Here is a 17,891-nt window from a genome sequence, read left to right on the forward strand (position 1 = left end):
TGCCCCAGAAAGTTCATACTGTTTACAAAGATAAGAGGAATTTACCTTCTCCCTGGCTTAAGGAACTTACTCTAAAATTAACATGATACAATAGCAATTAGGACCAAAGGGGCGAGGAATGATGGGAAAGTGGAGAACAGCAGAATAATGTGGCTACTCAAGTTAGTGTTTCTTGTTTTAAACTACATTCTGTATGTGTGTATGTTTATACAAGCTGGTGAGGCGGGGGAGAGACAAAATTCATAGTAACATTTTAACACAGAAATTTCAAAATTCAGATGTTTAGTCACTTCTACATATCCTGCCATCCATCTGCAGCCTTTGCTATCTTGTTTGCATATAATTTTTTCCCCTGACAGACATTTGAACATATTATAAACCATGGCCATTTTCTCCTCCCATAATTTATTCCCTTGGTTATAATTGTTAAAATGTGTGTATATTATAAAAACAACCCACTAAAATTTTATTCCTAGCAAGAGTACTTTTTGACACAGCCTCTTCTCAACCCCTGTTGTCCCTTGTTACCCAACACTTTTTTCCACTCTGGAATGATGCCATACATTTGGTGTTGGGGATGGTGGGAAGTATCAAGGTATCTTGTAGGTGTCCGAGTACAAGACAGGAGCATGTCTGTTAGTATGGGCATGGCTTGGCTCAGTTGCTAAGAAGTTATGCTGCTTTGGTCTCTGCTAATGGAGGAGTGTGTCTTGATTCTTCAGGAGAGAGGGTGGGGTTCCTGTTCCTGGAGAAGTCATTGCTAATAATTGTTTTGCAATTGCTGAGGGAAAGCATAATTTTTAACTCAAGTTTTTAACTTTAATGGTTTCAAATAGATGTTGTGAAACTTCTTACAACAGTCTACATTTTTATTCTAATCAGCTACTTCCCCTTTAACTTTAATATGGTATTTATAGTTGTCATTTTTTTCTTGATTTTTATCTGAAAGGAGTTTTGTTTCTAATGTAGCATTTGGAGATTGTAGATATGAATTTTAAAAAATGCCACAGTGACTTAGAAGCACAAACCCCATTGATTATCAGTTGAAATGTTTGTTTGTAATTCTTTGTAGGTGCTTTTGAAAATTCTGCCCTACATCACTGCTGTTTTATAGGCCTAAAACTTGGTTGAGTAATGCCTCCTTGTACAAATTTGAGCTCCTCAGTAATATATTTGAGGCATTCAGTATACAATGTGCTAGGTCCTTTCAGTGTTTAGTTCTAATATCTTACATTTTAAAGCATATACCAAACCTTTTAGTAAGGAGACCCACCGATTTCATTTTTTGTTTTCTGTAGGTTATCCATGGTTCAAATTGGGCAGGGTGGGTAAAATCATAGGCCAACACCTTTCTCTGCTTCTGCCACCACAACCTCCTCACCCTGCCAAGAGGGCATCAATGCCCTCAACACCCTCTATGCCCCTATCAGAGAATCATAAAATCCTAGGGCTGAAAGGGACCTCAGGAGGTTATCTAGTTTAGCCCCCTGCCTAAATCAGGATCAACCCCAACTAAATCATCCTAGCAGGACTATGTCAAGCTGGGACTTAAAAAACTCTAGGGATGGAGCTTCCACCATCTCTCTTGGTGACACATTCCAGTCCTTTACCACCCTGCTGGTGAAATAGTTTTTTTCCTAACATGCAATCTACACATCTCCCTCTGTAACTTCAAACCATTGCTCCTTGTTCTGCCACCTGTCACCACTGAGAACAGCCTCTCTCCGTCCTTTTTAGAGCCCCTTTTCAGGAAATTGAAGGCTGCTACTGAATCGCACGTCACTCTTCTTTTCTGCAAACTAAATAAGCCCAAGTCCCTCAGCTTCTCCTCATACAACGTGTGCTCCAGCCCCTTAATCATTTTCATTGCCCTGCACTGAATCTGCTTCAATGCTCCACACCCTTTCTATACTGGGGGACCCAGAACTGGAAGCAATATCCCAGCTGGAACATTCTTCCCTCCCGGCCAGTTCTCAGTCCCTGGAGAGCTTAATGGCCAGTTCAAAGGGACACATCCAGTCACGCAGATCAGCCAGTGGGGCAGATCAGCTCTGGGCCCCACAACTTCCGGGGTTGAGTGCTTTGGCACTGGCTGTCTCCAACTGTGAAAAAAGTTACCCTGTGCCAGAGTGAGTTTTATCTCCCCACATAACACAGACACGCACCGAGTACGACGAAAAGCCCGTCCGCTGGCCAAACCCTGATGCCTCATTCAGATTCGCTATCTACTCATTCCTTCCGCAGTCAAACTGCCGTGAGTTGGCGGGAGCTCCACGTGAACAAGAACCAATGCCTCAGTATTGGCACAAGGGCGCTGCCTCAGAGGCTCCAAATCCTCTGGCTGCACATGATGTAGCCACAGGCCAGTCAGGCCTATCTGCTTTCACGCGGTAAGCACTGCAGTTACTGACGGGACTCTCTTGGCGGACCAGTATTTAAATATTTAAATGAGTCCCTCAACAAGGAGGTGCGTAAACCTCCTGTGCACAGATCCTGGGACCCTAACCAGATCCCTGCTGCAACCCCAAGGTAGGAGGGTGCCAGGGTGCCACCCCGGCACGCTCTGGTCCACGCTAAGGCCTCCTGGAGAGAAGTGGCTGGCAGAGACAACGAGACCAGGACAAGGGTTAAGATTGCAACAAAGTAACTAAAATTTTATTGAGCAACACAACAAGATCAAACTATAATAAGTAACAGTGCTAAAGGGCAGACTTAACTAAACACTACTAATAATATCCATAACTTACAGTTAAAACAGTATCCATTGTGTTTCCTGTATTGTAGTCCTTAAATTTGTTTTATATATCTGCAAGGCAAAGAATTGGTTATTTGAATGGGGTTAAAAAAGGTCAGATAGGATTAGGAACAAGGATTAATGGGTTTTAAAAATCCCCGCTGTCTCTTTCTAAGGCTGGGGTGGGGGTGCTAAGCCCCACCTCCACGCGGGGTCGGGTTGCTAGCCCGACCCAAGGAGTTGATACCCGAGAGCCGGTCGGGGCTGTCCCTCTTCTGGGGGGCCCCCCGGTACTCCCTTGTGGGTTCAACTGAGTGTACCTGGGAGGCCCATGCTCTTCCTCAGGTCACTAGGGGAGGATAGACAACCAGGGGAGGCAGGGAGGCAATGCCTTCTCCTGCAAGCTATTTTAATAGAGGTGAATAGGTAAAAAAGGATAAGGGAGGTTAAACCTTCACCTTATTTCAAAAACAATTATTACGATAACTAGGAACCTAATGATTACTATTAATACTAATTATTAAAGAAATGTGTACCTAATAAGTATTAACAAAATTATTAATTAAATGTGCTTCTAGAGAATTCAGAATAGTATCCCAACCTGGGCTTTCAGGCCCGGCCTCAGGGCTCAGGCCCCCAGGTACTCCCCTCCCCCGTCAGGGAGGGTGAACAATGGAGGAGCAACCTCCCGCTCCCTCACAGAGGGTCTCGTGGGTCCAATCCAGTAGCGACGTAGCAGGTAGGTTGTGAAGCGACGTGGGCGATGTTAAGGCGGGAGCGACGACGATGGAGTTGGCAGGCCCCTGGTTGCGCCGCCGGGTACGCAGTACCCCCCACCGAAGTGGGGGGCCAGTTCGCCACCCGGTGGCCTCGCCAAAGGGTCTGCTTGCCGCTCCTCGATGCAAGCGTGAGCTAGTGTGCGGTGAGGTGCGCTGGTGCGATGACGCCGCTTCGGGCCGCAAGACGGCACGGGCTCCTGTTAGAGATGACCAGCGCTGCTAGGTATGGCAGGCACGGCAGTGATTTAGCTCAGTTTCAGCACCGCCCAGAGGCAGGTGCTGCAGTGATTTCAGCTCTGTGCCACAGGTGTGACTGTGATTCAGCTCTTCTTCGGCTTTGCGCCTGGCCTTGGGATTAGCGGATGCCTATTGGCCACGCTTTCCCATGTAGGGTCAGCAGAATCCTTGCCTGCAGTACCCAAGGGCCTTGAATGACAGGACCAGCCTGACTTATATAGACAGAGTTCATGCATGATTCATGAGGTAATTATCAGATGAAAGTTCTGAGCACCCGTTCTCAAACAGGTCCTCTGGGCCGGGAAGTTTCCAGAAACTGCCCACCTGTGTCCAATCAGGAGCCCAGAATTCAAATCCATGGTCATGAATTATTCATGAGTTCAGGTTACTGGGGAAACCAACTGACACAGAGTGATGGTTGCAGGGGGCTGCTAAATGGCAGCCTATGTATCTTTAGATTCTACCTGTACCTGCATTGATGTTTAATGGCCAAAGGCTTGTTTCCCCTGGCCCACGGGGACAATAATGCCCGAGGGATAAAAAAATCCCTGACAGTTACCATTGTAAAGCTTCTGGTGCATGTGCCCTCTCAAGCCTGTCTCCCAAGCGGTGCTCTCCCTGGACTGGTTCAGAGGGGAATTCCTAGGAGGGTGCAGGGTATTGGTGAGTGAGGCCACCTTGCATTCACCCCACAGTGTTAGTTCCTGCCCCAAGGAACTGGGTTTGGCTCCCCTTGGTGGACGTTGTGGTCTGCACATAAGGTTGCTCTGCCGCTGAAGTTTGGCCAGGCCACCTTTCAAGTCTGAATAGAGCTGTGACTTTGTGAGCCAAGTCACAATTCCCACAGAGGGAAGCAAAGCCCAGCCCTGGAGAATAGAAGCTACCAGGCTCACACTTACTGCCAGGCCTCCCCTCTAGGCTAGGCCTGCAACTCCATAGAACCTTTGCCCAATTCATTGCCCATGAGACACTGCCTTAAAGCAGCTATCGTTGATGGCCACAGAACAATCATAGAACACTAGAGTTGGAAGAAGCCTTGTCATCAAGACCAGTCCCTCTACCCTCATGGCAAGACCAAGTGCCATCTCGAGTCTAGGCCATCCCTGATAGGTGTCTAACGTTTTCTTAAATATCTCCATTGGTGGAGATTCCACAGCCTCCCTAAGCAATTTATTCCTGTGTTTAACCTTCCTAAAAGGAATTTTTTCATAATGTCCAACCTAAACCTTCCTTGCTGCAGTTTAAGCCCATTGCTGCTTCTCCTGTTTTCAGAGGCCAAGGAGAACAATTATTCTCCCTCCTTCTTGTAACCCTCTTGTAGGTACTTGAAAACCACTATCATGTCCCCTCTCGATCGTCTCTTTTGTAAACTAAACAAGCCCAGTTCTTTCAGTCTTCCCTCATAGCTCGTGTTCTCTGGACTTTAATCATTCTTGTTGCTCTTCTCTGGAACTTACCCAATTTCTCCACATCTTTCTTGAAATGTGTTGTGCAGAACTGTACACAATACTACAATTGAAGCCTAATCAGCACAGAGTAGAGTGGAAGAATGACTTCTTGTGGCTTGCTCACTGCACGCTGATTAATTTTTTACTGTCCTGCAACACTGATGGCCAAAGATGTCTTGTATTTCTTAACTTCATCAATTTTCTACAATTTCTAACATCTGATTTATATTACTATCAATTATCTTTGTCTTCATTACATGTTATTTTTACAGCTGCCTTCACTTCCCTTCTGAACCATTTTTTAAAATCACTATGGCCTGTCTTCCATCATTGTGAGAGCATAGCTTTAAGGGACTCTAGAATGGTGTTCCTAAATTATTCCTGACTAGCAAACACATTTTTCTGTTTAAATTCTTCCTGATTGTTTTCAATGATAAATGATTGCATTGATCTGTTTTAACATTAATGCTAGAGTAAAGGCAGTAAGTGTTCTTTTCCAGGTTTTTTTTTTCACCCAAGCTGCATGATGAGGGATGGTATATTTATAGAGAAGTCCTTGTTCCAAACCAGTGTAGTGTCCTTCCAGTACTCTTAAGGCTGCACAACCCTTGGTGCTGTTGCATGTACTCTAGCATATGTAGTCTTTGCTTAGCTATTCAGCAATGCAGTACCAGAGGATACAGTAGGTGATAATAATTAAATTAACAAGGATATAAACAGTAGATGCATCCAACATAAAGCTGCTTACAAATGTGGGGCAAAGAAGAGAGAGAGCTGTAGTCATGGGGCAGTCATATCCGAAATCTTCAGTTTGCAATAGCAATTGACTCCGACCAGCAATTCAAAATGATTCGTCATTTCTGGTTTATGCCATTTAAGATACGATGAGATGAGACGATTGATAGACATTCTATTGTCAAGTTAAACAATGCTTCTACTGAGAGGGCTTAAAATATAATATGGTATGTCTTGTAAAAGAAGTCATCTTTTGGGATGAAAGTCGAATGCTGGTTCTGCCACCTAGTCTTGATCCTTTGCCATGGAGGAGAACCAGCTTCATGTGGAAGTGTATCTTTGGTCTTCAACAGACTGAATTCAGCATGCTCAATTAATACGGACAAGTGCTCCTCTCTAATATGAGGGAGTTGTGTTATATAAAAAATAGAATATATTTCCTGAAGAAGAGACTCTTAACAAAATGATCCTGTATTTTAATGCTACGATAGCCACACACATCACAAAGCAGCATGGAAGAATGAGGTAAAGGTAAAATGTTTCTTATTTATAAATGTGTCAAGATGCACATAAAGATTTTGAAATAACACTTTGACTTGTGGAAGAGATTCATAATGAAAATCTGTACAACCTGATGCCATAGGTTTCAATATCTTTTTGACCACCGGTCCATGATAAATGCTTAAACCAGGGCTTGAAAGCATTTCTGCTTGTTTTGGCAAAGTGTTTCTTGACCTTAAAGGGACATAATTAATTGCAATAATGGCTTTAACAATTTTAACAGTTAAAATGTGTTCAAGAAAGCTAAGCCCTCTGCTCCTCTCGTTTAATAAAATGTGAGAAGTCATTTCAGGTATAGTTTTCTGTCGTAAACATCAGCTCAAGTTGTACTCTGAGGAAGAAACTGAATCCTAATGTGGAATTAGCTGAAAAAAAATCTGGAAATTGTTTTTTCAAACACTTATCTTAATTCTGTTGAGCCATTGTAAGTTCTTTGGACTGAAACATACTTTGAATAATTGAGGCTTAAAGATATAAAGTGTTCTAGCTTTTTGCTTCTCTTCCCCTTAAATTCTGATGTTATTTTAGCAATCTCATACTATCTGGTTTAATGTCACTTGAAAGCTGGAATCAGTTGTTTTAGGTGGTAAAGTCTTAGATTCCATTTGCACTATTTGTGGTGGTAGCTCATGCTGTACATCTAAATTAACACAGGGGAGCAATATAATAATCAGAATGGCATGTACCTGGGCTAGGAATAAATGCTAGCTCAGGCGTTTATGAAAATATGGCTATAGTATTCTTTTATAACAGAAGTGTTATTGTGATATTTGTTCAGGACTACATATATAGCTGTATACTTGGAATATATTATAACAATAACCTTCTGTGCTATGGATTAGCTACTGTAACTTTAAATTCTTGGACAACATAGCTGTTCATTTCAGAGAATTAAAAATAGGTCCTTCTTGCAAGTGTACGCTTCAATTTAGTTTTTTATGTAATGTTCCTTAGAGAAAAGGGAAAGGAGTGTCAAATTATATAATTTGAAAATGCAAATTAGCAAGGTTAGATGAACCTCTTACCTCACAACCATGAAAAGGACCGTTTAACTTTTATTGTAAAATAGCTTTTCATTTTTGAGTCAGAAGCATGTAAACTTAAATAACAGATCAATCTTAATACACATGTTGATTTTATTTATGATTATGCATTCATGCAGTGCCATAAATTTGCATTGAGATATGTACCATTCTCTAAAAATGATTTGTCTCTGAAATACAGCTACATACTCCTACATTGTGAGTAATGATAATGCCTTTAGCAGTTCTAGATAGGAGATGTGGAGAGAGAGAGAGTATAACATAGGTGCAAAGTGATCAGGTGATGATTTGCCATGTCCTGATAATTATTTTTAATAAAAATCTGTCAAGTCTATCCCCAAATATGCTACAGCTCCATAACTGAGTGATTATTTTAGCAGTCGGTTGCTCAAAAGATTATCGCTAAGCATAATGATAGCACTGATAAATATTTAAATGATGGAACTAGATTGCATTAAAGTTCGACACACCGGAATTGCTTTAACAAACTAATTTACATGTGCCATATTTTCTGTTTAAAATGTTGCAGTTTGACATGCACGAGATTTAACCTATAAATTCAATTTGGATACACGATGTCTCTTTGGACTACCACGAGACAGGTGAAAGTGAAGAGGTTGAAGGTTAAAATATTAAACTGTTACTGCAAACAAAAAGGTGTTAGAAATGAAAAAGCAATTGATCAGAAGTTTTATGTGTATTTACTAGACTAGAGGACAACATCTGGACTCCCTCTACTGCTGCAGTGAGGGAAGCCACTGAAGAAAGAGGGCCCCAAGAGAATTTGCAGGGATGAGTAAGCAGCACAATCTGTTCCCATTTCACTACTGTCAATGGAAGACAGACACTCAGAGGCACACAGGGGCATCCTGCAACTCTTCTCCTTGGGTTTTATTTTGTCTTTCTGGCTCCCTGTTTCTCCTGCCCCATTTATTTGGCGGCTGCACTTGAATATTCTAACTGGATATCGTGGTTCTACAAAACGGCAGACTGCTAATTGGTGGTTTTCATGGACATCATTATGCAGCAGTGTCTTCCCCATAGAATCAGTCCACCTCCCACACATCTGCACATACACAATCTCTTGCCCTTTATCTCAATGTCTGCAATTCCCCAGATCAGTATAATACCCCCAAAAGGATCAGAAACTGAAGCTGTAAATAAAATTCTGTTTTCAACAGGGTGCAATACCCACCTACTCAAAATCCGCATAGTAAGCCCTGATCCCTGCTGTTCCCACCTCTCCTACCAATGAAGTCAGGAGCTGTGGGAGTCAGGACTGAATACGTGAGCCCTGTGTTCCTCCCCCACCCCCAAACTTAACAAAAAGTGCAGTCCTAGGGACAGACCCACTCCTATCTCCCTCCCTCTGGCCAGCTCCCAGCTGCCTTTTCTCACGTAGCCAGTAAGAGCTACACAGTGGGGGACCCAGCTCCGTAGCTGGCAGAGCCCTCAGCGAGCACAGGGGGGAGTCCTGGAAAACAGTCCCTAGTTACCCCGTCCCTGCCCCCTGAGCCATCCCCTGCCCACACCCAATCTCTAACTACACCTGCCTGCATACAGCCCCTAGCTACCCATTGTCTGCAGCCTGAGCTACTCCCTGTCTGGAAACAGCCCCTGGATACCACTTCCCTGCACCCTGAGTTGTTTTCAGACTTTTTGAGCTGAGCCTCCCCTCTCTCCACACATGCCATAGCCAAGTTAGGGTGGGTGGCTGCTACTGTGAATGGGGTGGAGGTGGTGCTGGTTCCCTGGCCCTGCCATATGGAGCTAGCTTGAGCTTGCTGAGCTCTGCCCCAAAACCAGAAGCCATACTACACCTATACCTGAAACCCCACCTCAGCCCAGACCCTTCTGACCCCCTTTCTCCACTGGGACCTGGAGCTTTTAAAGCATGTTGGGAGCAGGGCTTCTCACACGTCCCAGCTTTTGAGGGCCCTCATCATAATACATATAAAAAAGGGACAACAGATATAAACAAAATAAGGTACCAAAAAAGAGCGAGACAGAATTGCAATACTTTTTTTAACAAATGCTTTTCTAGCCTATCAAATGCCAAAAATCTAACTGTCTAAATCTTTGACTGGGGAGGGTACCACATAGTTCTGACCAACTGCCATTGATTGTGCTTGAATTTGAGCAATTTTACAAGGTATCTCACATTCATCATAGGGAAATATGGTCACCCTATCTTCAATTAAACTGTCTGACTGGTACAAATCTATGTGTGCACTGTTCATAAAATAGGGGTTATGCAAAATACAGTTTGTTATTTATAAATATTGTCTTGTGTTCACATACACTGCAGCTCTTGACACATTAATTTTGGAACTGAATTTGAAAAAAAATGGCTCTTCTTTCTATTTTGGTTGCAGACCCCTGCATTAGTGGAATGAGCAGCACACTGGAGAACAATCCCAAGAGGACTTCTGTGATTTACCCTGTCACCCCAGGCTAGACTACCCTAACCACAAGAAGTGAGGCAGTTGCTGAGTTGCCAACAGCCACTTGTAGTATTTTTGAAAGAACATATAGCTATGATTGATAACCTTGAACGTCTCCTCTCTCACACACTCGTATGTGCATGATATACTTACATGCTAGTTGGCGCACTGCTGTATTTTCAACACTTGCTCTGTTATCACTTAAACTGTGAAAGTGGGAACATTGTAGCATCTTTAGAGAGACATGGGATGTGTCTACACTAGCAAGTGTTTTTGAAAGATTTTTCGAAAGCTCCTGTGGAGCATCTACACACACAGGCCGTTTCTACACAGGCCACTTTCTTTGAAAGTGGAATGGTAATACATGGCCCGAAATATGCTAATGAGGCATGGATGCAAATTCCCCATGCCTCATTAGCATACGGTCACGTGATTTAGAGTCCGGAAGACCGTTCTTCCAGACTCCAAAATGCTGTTTAGAAGTGTGGTCCCCGGGGTGGTCTTCCAGAAGGAAGTCCTTCCGGGGGCCCCTTCTTCCTGAACATTTTTGGGAGGAAGGGGCCTCTGGAAGAAGGAGTTCCTTCCAGAAGACACCCCGGGGGCCACGCTTCTAAACGGCGTTTTGGAGTCCGGAAGAACGGTCTTCCGGACTCTAAATCACGTGACCGTGTGCTAATGAGACATGGGGAATTTGCATCCGCACCTCATTAGCATATTTCAGGCTGTGTATTACCATGCCACTTTCAAAGAAAGTGCCTGTGTAGAAATGGCCAAAAAGTGTTCTTTCAAAAGTCAATTGAAAGAATGCGGTGCTCCTTTTGCAATCACTCCTTCTTTACCGTTTCAGGAAGAGCACCCTCTTTCGAAAGCTTCTTTCAAAAGAAAACTGGTGTAGATGCTCCATATGCCCTATTTTTTGGAAGACCAACCTTCATGGGGCCTGATTTTTCAATCCCTGGCCTGTTCTTTCAAAAAAACACAGGTGGTGGGGACACTCTCTTTTGAATGAGCAGATCACTCGTTTGAGCTGCTTTTTTGTGTGTGGACGCTCTCTTTTTGAAAAGATTTTTTTTCAGATGACACCTTCCAGAAGGGCTTCTTTCAAAAGATCTCTGTAGTGTAGATGAAGCCAGGCACTTTCAGTATTAGCAACAGAGAGGAAGCCGTGCTAGTCTATACACTATCAAAACAAAAAGCAGTCAAGTAGCACTTTAAAGACTAGCAAAATAGTTTATTAGGTGAGCTTTCATGGGACAGACCCACTTCTTCAGACCATAGCCAGACCAGAACAGACTCAATATTTAAGGCACAGAGAACCAAAAACAGTAAGCAAGGAGGACAAATCAGAAAAAGATAATCAAGGTGAGCAAATCAGAGAGTGGGGGGGGAGGTCAAGAATTAGATTGAGCCAAGTATGCAGACGAACCCCTATAGTGACTCAGAAAGTTCCCATCACGATTTAAACCATGTGTTAATGTGCCAAATTTGAATATAAAAGCCAGCTCTGCTGTTCCCCCTTCCAGAACGGTGGGATAATTCCTTTTCAGTAACACACATACCTTTAGGTCATTGACAGAATGCCCCATTCCATTAAAATGTTGACTAACTGGTTTGTGGATCTGGAGTGTTTTGATGTCTGTTTTGTGCCCCTTGACCCTTTGTTTAAGGGAGTTAGAAGTCTGTCCAATATACAAAGCATCTGGGCATTGTTGGCACATGATGGCATATATGATGTTAGTAGAGGAGTATTAGCAAGCTGAGTGCATTTTTCTGACAACTGTAAATCCATACAAAAAGTCTGGCTCACCCCACTCCACCTAGGTGGTAACGCTATCTTAGGTACCACCCTAGGGGTCTGCTCACCCCCCACCTGCCCTTTGGGGCCTTTCTGCCAAGGCAGAGGGGGAAGGAAACCACTCCTCTAACTGCCCCCAGCCAAGGAAACCAGCTTCTTCCTCCTCCCTTTTAGCCTAAGGAAAGAAGCCAACCCCCTCTGCCAGCACTTGCAGCTCATGTACCAACCAGCCTCATGAATGGCAGCTTAGCAAGTTCCTGCCCCCGCCACTTCACTCCTCCGGGGGCCTGGGGCTGTTCTCGTCCTTTGCCCCGCGTCGCCCACAAGGCGAGAGCTGCTCGCTGGGCCCCAGGGCGGGGCAGCTACTGCGGGTCTCTGCCCTTACCAAAGATGTCTCCGGCGGCGCCGGCTCGGAGCACGTGGGGGCGGGGCGGGGCGAGGCCGCGGCGCGGGAGATGGAGCCGGGGAGGCTGGAGAAGTTCCCGAGCCCGGGCAGGGGCAGCGGCCTCCGCGCTCTGAAGCGGACCCGGCCGGGTGAGCTCCTGTATCTGGCCGAGCCTTTCGCCTGCGCCGTCACCAAGCGGCAGCTGGGCGCCGTGTGCGAGCGCTGCCTGCGCAGGTACGGAGCGGGGCCGCTCTGTCTGCAGCCCCCCGCCGCTGCACGTGTCCCCCGGCTACTGCTGCCGCCCCTCCCCGCTCTGGGAGGGCTTCCCTGCCCCGAGCCCGCCCCGAGCCCGCCCACGCTGCGCGGTACAGAGCCGTGGACTCCCGCCCCTGCGCAACCCCCAAGTCCAGGCGTGTGTGGCCCACGGACCCCCCGCTCCGCTCGGGGCCTTCACACCCCACTCCGGCTCCACACGCTGCAGGGCTGGCTGCAGCCCCCGAGCCCAGCGCCCCTCCCCCCGCGCGCCGCGGCCGCCCTCCCGCCTTCAGGCCCTGAGGCGTTGGTGTGCAGCGCCGAGCTCCGCGTTGCCCTTGTGCCGGGAAGGGAGGCGGTGATCAGGCCAGGGAGAGCTTTATGTCTACGCTTAGCAGCACGGGACTGTTGTTGTTATAAATTGGTGCGTGCACACACAGAGTTTGTTTTTCAGTACTTCCCCTTTACCCCCAGTTTCCCCCCATTTAAATGTTCCCAGGTATGGGAAGTTAGGGCAAGGGCCGTCCGTGGGGAGTGCTTGGCAATTAGGTAGTGAAGCAGATGCTCCCATTGGAAGAGTAAAGTTTTATTAGTCTGTGTCTACACTTGCATTCCTCTTTTGAAAGAGGCATGTAAATGAGGGAAATTGAAAATGCAGTTGAGGCACAGATTTATACGTATGGGGATATGCCTAGCTTATAGAACTGGAAGGGACCTTCCGAGGTCATTGAGACTAGCCCTTTGCACCCACAGCAAGACTTATCACCATCCCTGACTTTTTTTTTTTTAATGTATTTGCCCCAGATCCCGAAATGGCCCTAAATGGTCCCCTGAAGACTGAACTCACAATCTTGGGTTTAGCAGGCGAATGTTCAAACCACAGAGCCAAAAAAAAGGGGAGAAGGGTTCTTTTGAAGACGGGTTTACTCTTTGAAGAGCCCCATCTGTACTGCTTTTCTTCTTTTGAAAGAATATGTAAATAAGGTACAAGATACATAAATCTGCACATCATTTGCATTCTTGATTCCCTCATTTGTGTGCATCTTTCGAAAGAGGAATGCAAGTGTACACATAGGTCATGTGTAAAAATGGAACTCGGATATGTTCAACAGCAGTGTTCTTACTTTGCCTGTTTGTAAATTGGAGGGGCTGTTAATGTTTTTCCTTTGGTTTGTGGGGGTATGTTGAAATCAATGTTTATGAACATTTACTGACAGAAATCTCATGCTGCCAAGCCCATTTATAACCCGCTTTCTCAAACGACCCAGCATTCAACCTCAAACTCTCTTCTGTTCCATATCGATCGTATGTCCCTGCACCGTTATTGTGCAATTATTTACATCAAAAGTAGAGTCATAATACTTGTTTACATTAAAGGTGAACTTTCAATACAGTAATGTAGATGTTCTCAATCTTTGTTACACAGCAACCCCCTTCTGACAAAAAATAACTACAGTAAACTTTCATGCCTGGCAGCTCTGGGACCAGGAGGTTACAAGATATTCAAATATTCTAGTTAATAGAGAGGTATACCTAGCAATACATAACACCAACGAAAAACAAGATTAGCTATTCAGAAACAAAAACATATCCAGAATACTTTATTTACTAACAGTATTATTGTGCATTGTAAACTTATACTGTATTTGCTGTATTTATTTGTATTTACTTTCCCTATACTGTACTTATGGAAAATGTAACTAAAATTTACTTATGGTTGAAATGCCAGTTATTTGAGAGTTCCAGATAATAGAATGCCAGATATGAAAGTGTTTATTGTACGTGCCCTCAGAAGGGGAATTAAACCTGGGTCTACTTGAGGCCCAACATCTGAGACAGAGGGTACAAAGCCCAAGTGGTTCAACCGCAGTCATGGGCTATGTCTACACTACAGTAATCTGTTTACAGAAGTTTCTGTCAGAAGAGATCTTCTGAGAAAACTTCGTTGACAGATTGTGGCTAGACACGAAAGCGGATCAGTCTTTCAACAGAGAATGGCCAGACTGCCTGGCAGCACTTTTGACAGAATGGCCAGCCAGAAGTACAGCAGACAGTGCTGCCTGGTGTCCCAGAAGTCCTGTCTGTTGATAGAGGGCCCCCAGGAGTGTCTTCACTGGCTGTCGACAGATTCTGTCGAGAAAGGCATTCTTCCTCCTGGGGGAACAGCAGAACGCTGTTGGCGGAAGTGCCACATTCTGTCAATTTGCTTTTGACAGAACGCATTTGTAATGTGGACGCTCCATGAGTTTTGGTGACAAAACTCTCTTGTGTAGATGTAGCCATGGGGCCTGTCACCTAAGGCCTTCATCCCTCATACTTTCTTTGGTCTTGTGCAGTGGTGCTTAGGATTTGTCCCTAAGCCCCAGTGAGTCTAGCACCAGGCCTCTCAACATCATTAAAAGCAGGTTGTGAGCCACTTTGGGAGCCTGATAGAGTGTTTGACAACCACTGTATTAATATGTTATTTTGTATCTCTGATTTAGAGTATATGTCACAAGCTGTGCCCCGGTTTTGGACCTTGACATGTTGAGAACTGACAAGTACAATTACAGTAGTAATCAATCATGGTAAATGTTTGTACCATATATCTTGCCAGTTTCCTTTGTTTCTTTAAAAATGAGTGTTTGTTGGTCATATGCGTCAGGTACACTTAACTGCTTTAAGAAAATCCTATCTTTGAGCATTTTGATTATAGTAATCAGCTAAGAAAGAAAACAATGTGGCAGTTTACTTTTACTGGTTATTTTAAGAGTAAGCCTGCCTCTTAATTTTATGAATCAATGCTGTGCTCTTATTTCGATCTGTTCCTAGTCTAGAGAGTCTGGGAAAATAATGACAAGATTAGTGTTGCTGGATTCAATGGCAAATGAAGAGTGTGGTACATAAACAACTTCAAAGTGGAGGATTTTTAGCTAGTGTTGTTGGGTTGAGAAAGAGGTTATTAGTAAATGAGATATTTTAAAAGGTGTAGGTATTAGTTTTCTCTTGGATAGGCTGTATGTTTCCTTAACTTCTGTTAATCTGTCAAAAGATTGCAAATCCAGACCCAGTCCAGGAACGAGTTAAGCTTTGGGTGCCTAGGTCTACCCATGTGATACTTATAGCAGAAGTAGATTCCAAATTGTTACGGAGAGCCCACCAAAATTTTTCCTTGGCCTTAGAACTTCAGAACTGTAGGTTCACTTTTCACTGCAGAGCCTTAATAGTTATGTGCGTTTTGCAATTCTATTTTAGTAGGACTGCACCAGCCATCATTAAGACAGCCAATATCATCATCTCCATTTTCCAAATGGGATATTTGAGACAGAGACTTACTATCTCACAGAGATATAAAGAAAGCATGTGGCAGAGATGGAAACTGAGCTCTTTGAGGTAACTGCTATAAGTATGAGTCAGTAGACCAGCTGTTCACAAACTTGAAAATAATTTAAAAATTGAGGCTCACTTGCCATGGTTTGGGGATCCTTGCACCAGAACACGTCATTTTTACGCTGTTTGTTTCAAGTCCTTATCTTCAGAAATTACAGAATTTGGGCTAATAGGTGTAAATTTTCAGAATTGCTTAATAACTTTTTGGTACCCGAGCAGGCATATCTTAGAGGCCTGATTTTCACAATGTCTTCGGCACCTGCACTTTAAAAATCAGGTTATTTTATGGCAGCAATAGGCAACTAGTGAGTGGGCCACATGAGAGGTCTCTGGGGTTCCTCTGATGGCCTGTGCAACCCCCACTTCTGCTCCCCGCCCCACTTCTTGCACACTCGGACACTGGAGTCATGCACTTTGTACTCTTCCCCCCTCCATCCCAGCACTTTTGGAGCACTATGAAAAGCTGATTTTTGCTCTGTCCCTACTCCTCTCTCTCCCTCTCAGAGCTGGAATGCCACAAATCAGCTGTTTTTATGAGAGTGACTTTGGAATTGGTCTTGATAACGAAATGTTCTCTTTTTGTGTTTGAAAATTCCTTTTGATTTAAAAAATGGGATCTACATAAAAATGAGCAGGCTAGTTAATCGGAAATGAAAAAGAGCAGTCACAAAAGTGGCATGTCCACTAGATGCATAGAAGCTTCTTAAAAGTACCATAAGAGAGGCTTAAATAATATGTATACCCCAAACATAGGAAAAAGCAGTAAGTGCAACAAAAGAATGCCACCATGGCTAAACAATAACGTAAATGAGGCAGTTCAAGACAAAAAAGTCTCCATTAAAATTGGAAATAAAATCCTGTTGAAGAAAATAGAATGAAAGAAACTCTGGCATGTCAAGTGTAAAAAATATAATTAGCCAGCCAACAAGAATTTGAAGAGCAACTAGCTAAAGACACAAGAATTAACAGCAAAGCATTTTTTATATTCATCAGAGGCAGGAAGCTTGTTAGTCAGTCGGTGGGACAACTGGATGACTGAAGTGCTAAAGGAGGTTGCTGTGAAGAAGTTAAACAAATTCTTTGCAACTGTTTTGGGGGAGAGGGGTAACCCAATGAAATTAATTGGCAGCAGACATAAAAGAGGCATAAGGAAGTACTTCTTTACACAACACACTGTTTACCCATGGAACTTGTTGCCAGGGGATATTGTGAAGGACAACAGTATAACTGGGTTAAATAAAAGTTCATTGGAGATGGGTTCATTGTGGCTATTAGCCCAAAAGGTCAAGGAAGCAACACTGTGCCCTGGAAGTTCCTATATTTTGATTTCAGAAGGTGAGACTGGATGAAAGGGGATAGACTGTGTGATAAATTGACTTATTTTCTTCATTTCCTCTGAAGCAGCTGACACCGTCCACAGTCTGAAGGCAGCAGATTGGACTAGCAGCGCCATTGGTCTGATCTTAAGTTCTAACATGACATAATTTCCCGTTATAGGCAGACAGGTATGAAGGTAAAAAAGTCAGTTAATGGCATAAGGAGTGAAGGCAAAGGATTATAGTATGTTATTGTGTGTATTCTCTGAAGTGAGCAATTTCCAGAAGTCGTAGAACTCTACCCTGATCTGGTGGAATATGTGCAGAAGGGGGAAAAATAACTAAACCAACCACCCTAAAAGATGATGTACATATTGTTTCTGCTTGAGGTCTTTTATATCTCATTTATTTGTGTGGGTCATAAAGACAGGTCCATTGGGGGCTGACTGAATTTTGGTCAGTCAGTGGAGAGAAGCATACTATATAAAAGCTAGTATTGTAATCTTAACGGGCAGAAGATGGCAAATCCTATGAGAAAAATTCCCCCTCCCCCTTGCCTGCTTCTGGGAGCTGAAGATGCTCAGATACAGTAGATGAAGTGTGGGACTGTGCTGAAGGGGAAGAACGCCACCTTATGTCTTCCTGCACGGGTTCGGGAGGTGACAGGTGGATAGGCACTAGCAGCATCTATTCCAAAGGGGCTGTGCCATAATGGAGTCCAAAGAAGTTGTAATGAAATAATGCTGAGTCACAAGGTCTCTGCACAGTTGGTACGGAACCCTGCAGAGCTGTG

The 17,891-nt window shown here is 44.1% G+C and overlaps 2 protein-coding genes across 3 annotated transcripts in view; one reads left to right on the forward strand and one right to left on the reverse strand.

Moving 5' to 3' along the window:
• SCCPDH (saccharopine dehydrogenase (putative)) overlaps window positions 1-17,891 on the reverse strand; it is a 406,234-nt gene that overhangs the window by 196,368 nt on the left and 191,975 nt on the right. The gene's annotated exons all lie outside the window — the stretch shown is intronic.
• LOC142011125 (histone-lysine N-methyltransferase SMYD3-like) overlaps window positions 12,232-17,891 on the forward strand; it is a 412,110-nt gene continuing 406,450 nt past the window's right edge. For both annotated transcript variants that reach the window (XM_074990064.1, XM_074990065.1), the window contains exon 1: window positions 12,232-12,395. In XM_074990064.1, coding sequence (XP_074846165.1) covers window positions 12,232-12,395 — 164 coding nt within the window. The remainder of the gene's footprint in view (window positions 12,396-17,891) is intronic.

Source organism: Carettochelys insculpta, chromosome 3 (assembly GCF_033958435.1).
Source record: "Carettochelys insculpta isolate YL-2023 chromosome 3, ASM3395843v1, whole genome shotgun sequence".
In the NCBI taxonomy this organism is placed as follows: Eukaryota; Metazoa; Chordata; order Testudines; family Carettochelyidae; genus Carettochelys; species Carettochelys insculpta.